Source organism: Parambassis ranga, chromosome 20, assembly GCF_900634625.1.
Source record: "Parambassis ranga chromosome 20, fParRan2.1, whole genome shotgun sequence".
Classification (NCBI taxonomy): Eukaryota; Metazoa; Chordata; class Actinopteri; family Ambassidae; genus Parambassis; species Parambassis ranga.
Window position 1 is genome coordinate 6956502 of NC_041040.1, and position 12049 is coordinate 6968550.

At 42.3% G+C, this 12049-nt stretch overlaps 1 protein-coding gene across 1 annotated transcript; it reads left to right on the forward strand.

Annotated features, from left to right (window-relative positions):
* The first annotated feature begins 4934 nt into the window (after positions 1 to 4934).
* Positions 4935 to 9115, forward strand: bambia (BMP and activin membrane-bound inhibitor (Xenopus laevis) homolog a). The gene is made up of 3 exons (XM_028432799.1): positions 4935 to 5479; positions 6971 to 7255; positions 7998 to 9115. The coding sequence occupies exons 1-3, from the start codon at positions 5404 to 5406 to the stop codon at positions 8411 to 8413; spliced, it is 777 nt and encodes a 258-aa protein (XP_028288600.1). The 5' UTR covers positions 4935 to 5403; the 3' UTR covers positions 8414 to 9115.
* Positions 9116 to 12049: the final 2934 nt, after the last annotated feature.

Sequence of the window (12049 nt, forward strand, 5' to 3'; positions counted from 1 at the left end):
CTGTGTTGTTTTTGGGTTTTTGATGGTCCTTTGAGTTTCTTGTCTCATTTGAGTTATTTTACATGTTGGAGTAAATTGTTCTGTGATGTTTGTTAATAGTACTACAACAGCTGAACAAATTGTTTATATTTTATGAGGCCTTTGGCAGCATGTACCGAGAGTTTAACCTTTACTCTACCGCCCCCTGCTGGAAGCTTTTATTTCCTGCACATCATGGAGCTGCGTCAACCTCTTTGGGTTTGTCCTGCTCAAAATGAAGGTACTATTTACTGCAACAAAGTATTTATACTTTTAAGAGGTGAATATATTTTTTGACAATAAAGAACAAAACTTAAATACATTAAATGAATAATGACAAAATTATATATCAGTTCTAATCAGGCTTTTTTTGCTGACGACACCACCCTCATTGGACTCATCTCAGACGGGGATGAGTCTGCCTACAGGATGGAGGTGGACTGTCTGGTGTCCTGGTGTGCTGACAACAACCTGGCGCTGAATGCCCAGAAGACAGTGGAGATGACAGTAGACTTTCGGAAAGTGCCAGCTCCATCACCCCCCCTCACCCTGACAGACACCCCCATCTCCACAGTGGACTCTTTCCGCTTCCTGGGTACCACCATCACCCAGGACCTCAAGTGGGAGCTCACCATCAGCTCCCTCATCAAAAAGGCCCAGCAGAGGATGTACTTCCTGCGGCAGCTGAGGAAACTCAAGGTGCCAGCCAGGATGATGGTTCAGTTCTACACGGCCATCATTGAGTCCATCCTCACCTCCTCCATCACAGTGTGGTACGCTGGGGCCACTGCCAGGGACAGGCACAGACTGCAGCGTGTGGTGCGCTCTGCTGAGAAGGTGATCGGCTGCAGCCTGCCATCTATCGAGGACCTGTACGTCTCCAGGACTCTGAGGCGTGCAGGTTGGATCACAGCTGACCCTTCTCACCCTGGACACGGACTCTTTGAGCCACTCCCCTCAGGCAGGAGGTTACGGTCCATTCGGACCAGAACCTCACGCCACAAGAACAGCTTCTTCCCCTCTGCTGTTGGACTGTTAAACTGTAATTAATGCACTGCTCTGCACTGTCTTCAGAAGGTCACTTTAGTATAGTCACTGCACAATGACGACTATTTGCACTGTTTACTCCATCTTGCACTACTTGCACACGAGTACCACCTCACCGATCCATGTGGTACCTGTTACATTATTACATTATTACACTGTTCCATTCGATCATATAAGGGTCTATGTTTACCATTTCATCTGCACAGTATTTTATGTTCTGTTCATTGTATGTCTGTTATGCCATGTCTGTCATGTAAATTTAGCCTTATTTTAGTTTATTTACTTAATTTTATCTTAGTTTTTATCTTATTGCATGTTAATTGTTATATGTTCTTTGTATGCACCAATCACTAAGGCAAATTCCTAGTAATGTGAACCCCCTTCACTTACATGGCAATAAACATGATTCTGATCTTCTGATCTTCTTTTTCTGTATATCTGTCTGCGAATTTTGTTGCCATTTATTTACCTTGCTGTAAATCCAGATAACATTCAGCCTGTGTAATGATCATACTAAAAATACTTAAAAATACTAAGTATAAAAAGATAAAAAAATAAAGTAATTCTGATTCTGATACTAGAAGCTGCCTGCAGGGGGCGATAGCTACCTTCGTAAGTCCTTGCTTGACTTGGTGCTCTTAAAACCCTTCTTCCCCAACACAGAATATGATTTCACAGCCTGCCACTGATCACATACTGCAACATCTGCTTTTACTGGGTTTATTTAAAGCAGGGGTCTCAAACTCAACTTACCTGGGGGGCTGCTGGGGGTAGAGTCTGGGTGAGGCTGGGCCGCATCAAGTATTTCACAAAAAAACAGGTTTCAAATATTCCAAAAAAAGTACAGCTGGTCCAATCTTCTGAATCTTTATTAATAACACATCCGAACATGATTTAACGTTATTTAAACTATCTTAGATGGTTAAAGTCCTGAAGTTTCACATTGTCCTATTTAAGAATCTGAAAAGGCATTTTTAACAGTTAAGAAATATATTTATAATCGTCTTCATTTAATTGTTGTGTTATATGTTGGATTTTTCTACTATATCTGTGAGTGTAAATCACTTATAAGCAGAGATTTTACCTTTTTTCTGGAACGGTCAAATAGAGAAATATTTTCTTTTTGGTTGTTTATCATAAAAATTCTATGAATACTATAAAAGTGTTTACTTTAAATTTTTCTTTACAAAACCAAAGCTGCATAAACGTCTTTTTCTGCATTTTCCGCTGTGTTTTACCAAAGGCATCAGGCAGAGCTTCCACATGATCAAGCACAGATTATCTCCAAAACCATCTCTCTCCCTCTGAGGATTAGATAAATGAATTCTCTACATAAAACAAGCAGAATCAAAGGTGGATGCCATCAGTTTCCTGTCTCAGAGGAGTCTAGATAAAGCTTTTGAAAGCAGAGAGCCTCTAACCCAATCTGGAACATCAAAGCTGCTGTGAAGAGCTTCCCTGCGTGCCCACTGTATGGATGCACAGACAGGATGCAGAGAATATTTGCTCCATTATGTGAAGGAGAACTTGATCAGGGATGCTGGAGACAGTCAGCCTGTCTCTGTCTTCTTCACCGGCTGATATGGCTCACTTCAAAGAGAGGAGGGGAAGCAGCAGAGGAGGTGTTGTAGGACTCCTCTCTGTCCTGGTGGGAGTGATCAGGACAGATTTGAGAAGCAAGGACTCCATGTGAAGGTGGGGCTTTAAGGTTAAAATCAGGTAGAACCTACAGCAGCAGCACAGCCGTCATTGCTGCTGCCACAGCAGCAGGGGGGCCTTTGTTAAGCAGAGTCCCTCCTGTCTGTGTCACACCTACAACTGTCTCCTAATGTGTGAAAGCAGACGCAGCCTGCCGTGTTGGATTGTTCCCCTAAAGAGGCCACTTACATAAAACACCCCCCCTTGTTCTGACAGCTTGTTGACGCTCATCCTCCCAGCAGGGAAAGACACACACATTTGTTTTGGTTAGCTTTAAAATATCATATTTTCCAGTGTTATACATAATATGTAGGCTATGCAGATCAGGCACAAAGTATGAAGGAGTGCTGATTATATAAAAAGTTCTTATTGGCATATTTATGAATTATTAAAATGTCATTACCAGATATGACCACTAGATGGTAATGTTTAACTGTCAACAGAGGTTCCTTTGGTGGAAGTCTATTAAAGGGACATTTCTAATTATGAAAAAAATGAAAATATTTAACTCTTAAAATGATTTAATACATGTTATTTGACAGACTGTTTAATTGTATGCCAGCAGAGCTCTCACTCCCCCCCCCCCCCCCAAGTATCACAGAAACTGACTTCAGCCATTGTTTATGAGAATAAAGCATTTTTATCTCTGTCCACTAGTTTCACACACTTCTCAGCACAGATAAATGATGTAAACGCCAGCCATGGACTGGCGCCTGTGTGGAATTGCAGATAATTACGGTAATTGCAGTGTGTAGTCTTCCATGTTCCCCTAAAGCAGTATCCTCATCCTGTTGTCTGTTGGCCATAATTAAGGCCTGAGGAGGACGCTTTCTTTCTGACGGCATGGAGCTCCTTTAACACGCAGGCTGGATCTTCATCACCACTATCAGTCTATCTGAGACTGTCTGCAGAGGGCATCCATTGTATAAGAATAAAAAAAAACGTATTAAATGTGTTATTAATTGATTTTTTCAATGCATACAGCAGTGGGTGCGGATACAGATCATGCGCGTGCATGTGCGTTTTGCATAGCCAGTTGTTAAAGGTAATTGTGTCTGCGCGTGCGTCGTGTGTGTGTGTGTGTGTGTGTGTGTGTGTGTGTGTGTGTGTGTAGTCTCGGTGGCGCCATGTGCTTTTTTGGATTGCTAATTTCTGTGAGCGGCTGTCCGCTCCTCCCTGCAGCAGCAGCAGCAGCAGCAGTCTGGTAGCCTGGAGGAAAGCGTCTCAGCCACGGCGTCAACCTGGCTGCCACGGCGCGATGACACTGCAGGTACTGAACTTACACAGCACTTTTAACATCATCACTGTGCACACAGACCCATGCATCACCATACAAGAATAAACTGCGTATGCAAAATCTTATCCTTCTGCAGGATTATCTCCACATTGCTGTTAGACAGATTATAATAGTAGGCCTACACATTAAAGTAATAAGATTACATTTTTATATATTTATTTTATAATAACATATTTAAAAAAAACTGTAATAATAGTCATGCCTGAGGTCAGATTGTCAGGAGACCCTGTTGCCTGGACCAATGGCATCCAATAATGACATATGGAACATGGTATTATGGAAATGAAGGACTATGAATGAAAGGACTGGACTAATCAAGACAGAGGGTGAAAAGCAGAACACCCCCGGAAGTTGAGTGATTTGGCAAAGAAAATAAAAGTTTCAGTTTGGCCAACTGAAGGAAAACATTCTCAAATTGAATGTACTGCAATAGTTGATTATGATTATTTTAACCTAAAGCCTGATAAATAATGTGAGAAATGTTAGAATTAATTGTATGTAACTGTAATTAATGATAGCTATATTTTCATTTTTTGGTAATAATTTTTACTTTTATTTATGGTATATTGTAATTTAAAGTGTATTAAATGATCTATATATATATTGTCTATATATGTATATGGTTGTCACATTGTTTATCTAATTTATCCTGTACTTTTATTTATTATATATTCCGCTTTAGAGAGTATTAAAGTTCTTTTTAAGTGTCTGTGTCCAGTAAAACAATCTTTTCTGATCTTATTTTGAAAATACATACCGGAAGTTGTTTTGCCAGTCACCGTGAGTAACTTCCCCCTCTGTGATCTGACCAATCAGGTGAGAGGGGGCGGAGTTCTGACGGAGCAGCTATTTCTCCTGCTAGCCGTGCCTGAGCTGAGTCTGTGTGCAGCCTTCAGTCCTGCGGGCTTGTCCGTCTTTTTCTGCCGATTTCTCCGTCCAGGAATACAAAAGTGATGCTTCCGCGTGACAGAGAGACAGAAGAGGACCAGCGGTGACAACTTTCCATTCCACGTCACTCTTTTCCAAGGAGTATATTTCTGTTTTTTCACTCTTTTGGCTTGAAGAAGAAGACGCTGTAGTTTTTTTGTGTGGCTTGGTCTTAGTAATGTCGGACCGCTTTTAAAAAAAAACTCACTTTTCTATCTCCATGCCGGAGAGGGACACACATTGGGTTGATTTTTCTTCTTTGGCGTCGTGTTTGTGCACAGGAATGCTTCACTTTTTGCCATAGCTCCATGTAAAATCTTTTTTTCCTGTGTGCCGTGCGGCTCTCTGCTCAGCGGACTCCGCTGCTGCTACTACTGGATATACAAGGACTCTACTTGCGCAGTAACTTGCTGTAAATGGATCGCCAGTCCAGTTTCATTTCCATTTGGCTACAACTGGAACTCTGTGCCATGGCCGTTCTTCTGACTAAAGGTGCGCATAGATAGACTTTGCTCCGCGGTCAGGGCATGTGTTGTTGTTGTTAGCTTCTTCCGATCAGCATAAAACATGGACTAAGTGGAAGCTAGCGCCAGTGTTTCTCAAAACATCAGTTAGTAAGACAATAATTAGCATTTAGCCTTAAATTCTGGAGGAATAAACTCTTCCGAAGACTCTTAAAACATTTAGAAATGTATATTTTCCACGTTTATTCCTTTAATATACGTTTGTTTTAGTCTTTTATGTTCAAAACATTTTTCCTTTGACATAAACAAAACAGCAAAAATTACCCATAAGTCAAAGTTTTGTTTCTTTTGAAGTGTGTTCACAATATAGTGGTTTTTCTTTAGTAATACCAGCATCCAAAAGATTCTATTTATTTGTATTAAATGTTCAATTAATGCACAGTTGCTCTGGTATACTTCATAGTATACTGCCATTCATACAGCTCTGAACCTCAGAGCTCAGCCTGTTTCTCTGCCCCCCCTTCAGCCCACAAAGGGGCCTCTCCTTTCTAATGAAATATTCTCCAAATGACCTGCCCGGGCCCTTCTGCTCCAATCATTCACAGGGAAAACACTGATCTGATGAATGTGCTCCTGCACTGTTCACGGAGGCACTGCCACTGAGAGTTTCTTAAGTTTTAGCTGCTTGCACTTGGAAACTTTTGGCTCACTTTTTAAACTTGTTTTCCTTCATTTTAAACATTCCCAGCCCTATGGACAAAAATATGCATTCGCTTTACAAATAACAGTAATTTATGTTCCCGTAAATGCATTATAATGACACCTGAGGACACGGAGGCAGCTCATACATGCCCTCCAAAGTTCTGCTTTTGTTTTGTTTGGGCAGATCCTCGGCCCAGATTTATGTTTTGAAAAAGAGGCAGTGGATGAAGTAATGAGTGGGCCTGTGCAAAAAGCAGGCTGCTGTAATGATAAGGTTGCTGGAAGCTCTTTTAGATGGAGACCTCGGAGCACCCTGCCACCACCGCTAACACCACACCCCAACCCCCAGGCAGCCCTGACCACAAGTAAAGCTTTGCGTGCAAACCGGGTGGAGAGGGGGGGTTAGATTGGGAGATTGAGCTCTGTGCTCCGGTGCCCCCACCTCCCCTCTTTACAAGTTTCCATTTGGGTTGAAAGAAATTGACTTTGGCAAACAAACCACTAATTATGAGCTACATGGTTCCTGTTTTATAATACAGACAAAAAGAAGCATTTATGCGAGAGGCTCTAAAATGAAGGTGTGATTGGTGAAGAGTTGCAGAAACACATCCCATGAGGTCTCTAAAGTTACCGGGCTGAGAGCAGGGGTTCAAAGCAAAAGTGGAGCAGAAAACAACAGTCTGAAAGGATGAGAACAGTTAATCTTAGGCGTCATGTTAGTGTTAGGTATTCTATTGTTTTTAAGGAAAACATAATGTCTTTAAAGCGTGACGTACGCGTAATAATCAGATTTGTTTCCCTGTTTTTCTGTTTCCAGGAGAAATCAGGTGTTACTGTGACGCCCCACACTGTGTGGCCACCGGATACATGTGCAAATCAGAACTGAACGCCTGCTTCACTAAAGTCCTGGATCCACTCAGTGCAAACTCTCCCCTCACTCATGGGTGTTTGGACCCCATTGCCAATGCCGCAGACATCTGCAGCAGCAGCAGCCAAAGGGTGGCGGATGCTCTTATAGGAGCCACAACACTGGAGTGCTGCCATGATGACATGTGTAACTATAGAGGCCTGCATGACCTGGCACACCCCAGGGACACAACAGGTGAGGAAGAACGCTTGCAGAGCTGAATGAGTGGCTGACACTGAAATGCAAAATTTCTCTTAAACTGCTTTTAAAATTATTGCACTCTGAGATTTTATGATTCCTCCTCAGCAAATATTCAGTGTTTTCCTCTCTTCGCTTCCAGAAGCAATACATTGAGCTGTAGGGTTCTTCAAACACTTGCTGTTTATGGACATGCAGGCCACCCTTGCCCCCTCCCTGCTTTTTTTTCTATTTTCCAGCTTAACAGAACTTCAATTTGACTTTTAATAGGCTCCAGCTCTGTGCCCGGGAAGGCAGGGAGCAGCCAGTTTACCTTTAAGCACTTGGACAGAGATCAGATATATTCTTTTTTTTTTATTATGTGCGCACCATGTAATTTTCCCACTGAGTAGGAATGTGCCTCATAGAATGAGGTCTAACTTGTGGAGTTATGGAAAGGTGCACAGGAGAGACAGAAAGGAAGGTCAGCTCTCCGGAGGGGATTTTCTGTTGTGACCCTGAGCAGACTATAGTTTATTAGCTCAAATTAATTACTGGCTCTCAGTTGGGACAAGGTGACTCATTTGTTTTTGCCCCTGTCGGTCTTTCTCACTTCCTCACTCTCTTCTGTCTGTCTCCTATTTTCCCTCTGATTTACTGTCTAGAGAGCAGAGCAGCTAAACTGTGATATATATCATATCCATGACGATAAAGCAGAGCATGTGAACATGGAGCTAACCAGGTCATCTTCTTTGTTCAGATAACCGATACCAGCCGGACAGCAACAACAGAAACCTGGTGACCCGGGTTCAGGAGCTGGCGTCGGCCAAAGAGGTGTGGTTCCGGGCAGCAGTGATCGCCGTGCCCATCGCCGGCGGCCTCATCCTGGTGCTGCTCATCATGCTGGCATTACGAATGCTGCGCAGCGAGAACAAGCGGCTGCAGGACCAGCGACAACAGATGCTGTCGCGGCTTCACTACAGCTTCCACGGCCATCACACCAAGAAGGGCCATGTGGCAAAGCTGGACCTGGAGTGCATGGTGCCCGTTACGGGCCACGAGAACTGCTGTCTGACCTGCGACAAAATGAGGCAGGCTGACCTGGGCAACGACAAGATCCTGTCTCTGGTGCACTGGGGGATGTACAGCGGCCATGGCAAGCTGGAATTTGTATGACTTCCTGCTGGGAACTATGTGACTGTCTCCTCCCTACAAACAGCCAGGACTGCTTCTCAATTGTTGGCTTTAGCTTTTTTACTTTGAAAAAGACATTCCCATGTGTTTTTTTTTGTCCTTTTGGACTGTTGGGTTTGTGTTTATTTTTTTTTTCAGCCAGTGGCAAAAAAATACGAGACTGATCTCATGCCGTGTGGTTTTTGCTAGAGGAGCACTTTACTTGAAAATGAAAGGCAAAGCAACGAGGAGCTGTATTTAAACTTGAGAGGGCAGGACTGAGGTGGAGTGAGAGCTCTGTCACTGCTCCTGAGGATCCTGGACTTTTTACACTGAGCGCTGAAGGATTCCAAATCTGTCTTATTTGCACATTTGTGAAAAAAAGTTGTCGTTGCTTAAAACAAGAATTCTACACTGACACCAGGGTACAAAAAAAAACGGACTTGTTTGAGGAGTAAAAAAAAAAAAATCAGTGTTTGACTGTAGGTGTGCACACTCCTCTGTGTACGGTTCATGATTCAAGCTTATTGTAAAGATTTGAAATATATATATACATGTATATATATATATATATTTTTGTCTGATAAAACTGACCAGTGTGTGTCTTATTCTGGGTGAATGTCCAACATCTCTCTCTGTGATCAGACTATAAGCTTGATTGTGAGTGTGAAAGAAAACCTTTCATTAAAAGTGTCTTTTTATTTATGTGATGATTCCCTCTTGTGTGTTTTATTACTGTAGTTATTATATTTACAAAAGTTTTTAGCATACAGAGAGGCAGATCTGAAAAGGAATTCAGTTGTGTGTATGTGTGAGAGACAGAAAGAGAGAGAACTAATGTGGCCTTGGCTGTGTGTGTGTTTAGTGGACCTGACAGTAAGGCCTTGTTTTACAGTAGATCTGTCTCAGTCGTTCTTGAACCCTCTCCAGAGGTCAGGTTTTAAATAACTCTTCATTGGCTTCACTTCATACTTGAAGTAATAAAGCTTTTTTATATACTTAATCTATTGCCATAAGCAACTTGACTAATAGCAGTGAGGAGGGATTACAGCAATAGAGTACCTGTAAGTCAGTAATTTGGGTAAAAATCCCCTTTCTATCAGATGTCTAATACAGTCAATAATGCCGACTCTCCACTACAGGATCAAACGTGTTGTCTGCAACCAAAAATAGTAACAAATCTACAGAATTTCAAAAAGCGAGATATTTAGGGAAGTCAGAATCAGCCATTTTGTTGGTTTTAAACACATAAATATTCACAAATTCACCCATATCTCTGTGTTTTAACCTGGGTGCCGAGGGACTACTTTTGTGATGAAAGTAGTTCCAGTTAGAAAGAAGATAAGTGTCATGAAACGGTGTGCTTTCCAGTGCTGCCCTTTTAAAAATAAAAGTTTGTTTTAGAGGACTCTGTGATGTCACATGTGCTGCAGGGTAAATGAACCTGTTACTTTGCTGCTGAAATCTAGTAAAATGTGGATGCAAACAAAAAGCAGCAGAGCAGTAAAAGCTCGATTCTGAAGGTTTGTTTGGACTCTGAGGTCAGGTTTCTGTCTCGCTCATTCCTCAGGAGTTTCTAAACTCCAGCTGAGTATTTACATTTCGACAAATCAGACAGAAGCCGTGACAGTCGGTGTATTGTGTACTGCTTGTGTCACACAAAGCACTATGGGGGTGACTTTGCAGGGTTGAAAAGTTCACACCCTGTGGTTTCGGTGTTGCACGGTTACCGTGGCAACCACCAATAAGTTGTCCTGTAAGTATCTGAAAGTACAGAGTGTGTCTGTCTGTGAGTGTGAGTCCCTGTGTCTTTCCATTAGGAGGACAGGAAAACACTATTAGCAGCTAACCACTTAACGGCAGCTTGCATTAGTGAGGCTCAGCCCACGCTCCGGGCCTCCCCCAGGACTATTACCCTTGTAATAATAACAATGTCCTCTGCTGCCTAGGCTGCCTAATGTGACTGCTGTTTTCTTTAGCCTTATTCCACTTTGCTAGATCACCCATGGGTGTCAGGTGGCTACAGGAAGGTGACAAATCCACCACAGGTACACCTAAAACTGTTTGTTTGTTGTGTGAGTGGCTGGTTTGTGCACACACACATACTCCACCTGGACCACCACACACACACACACACATACACCAGCAGTTCAAGCAGCCTCCACAATACCAGAAGTGACGGCACGGTCATTAGCATCAGTCATTTTGTTCAGCACTAGGCGGTCAAGTTGTTTGCATTCACATGCAAATTTAATGAGGTGGCTGACCGGCTTCCGTCAAAAGAGACCCAATTTGTTTTTGAAGCGACTACAAGCAGCCCCCCCCCTCCCCCTCCAACACCACCAACCCCACTAACACTTTACTTTCCAGCAGCAGAAACCTCACTGTCCTCCTGCACTCAGGATTAACACCATCAGTGATTTCAGGTGCTGCTTCTGAGTTTCTTCCCACACTGTGCTGTGCGGTGATGCAGTAACAGAAAAGCCTGTTGCCCACTGTGGCAGCAGCAGCAGCAGCATGTGGAACAATATATGAAGTGTAAACACACATGGAACTTGTTAACACCTGAGCATGGTAATGGATGCACACCTCCTAGGGCAGCAACAGGCTGCTTTTAAGCTGCAGAACTTTGTGTTTTTCTTGGTTTTCTTCCCTACATGTCCTCAAATTCAACATGTTCCACCAGAGCGATGCCTTGCTGGAACCCATACTTCCTATTCTGCTCTGGGATTGTCAACTTGTGCAAATAGTGTCATCATAAACCCCTCAAGTAATACTTATAAATACATTTTAATTAATTTACAAGTCGCCATTGTCAGTTTTAAACTGTAATCTGACTCCAAAACAAACTTTTAAAATGATTTTTCTTACCTAGAACAAAACGCAATGAAGCCCCGCCCATACCGGAAGCGAGTGCTTCTCTCCACCTCCACTCGTCAGGATGTAGCACAGAGCTCAACACCTGACAGCTCTTTAAGTGAGTAAAGTAAGTAGTAGTAGTAAGTAGTAAGTACGTTTGCTCAAAATATTAAATTTTCGGGCCTCTGCATTTCCACAAGTTGAGCTAAAACGTCGTTATACCGGAAATGAGGACACCTGAGAAAAGCCAGCTTAGCATGCTAACACCTAGCTCACACCTAGTGTACTAAAACATCAGTGAAAGCTAATATTTTTAACTAGCTACGGGCATGTTGTTAACATTTCCCGGGCCTTGTTGGCTCACGCTAACCCTTTCACTTATTTATTTATGTTATTTAAGTTAAAATGTAAGTAGTGGTAAATGGCAGGAGACAAATAATTGTCTAAATTATGCTACATACCACATTTGTCAATTGATAAGGAGTTCAGAAAAAGTCGCAGCTTGTTGAAGTATGAGATAAATTATATAATTAGAAAGAATAGACAACCAAATATAACATAAGAGATGTCAAGTGGTTCAATGCTTTGTTTCTTTTGAACTTTTTAACGTTATGTGGAACTTGGGGCACCAGGCATTTACTACTGAAGTTCCTTTCAAAAGGTGAAACTTCACCATTTTAATGTGTTACATTAATTGAAAATACAGTAGTGTGAGGAAAAAAAGTAGGGTTGTCCTCTACTGCATCCATGCAAGGCATTACAAATCAAGTCTTTAATTAC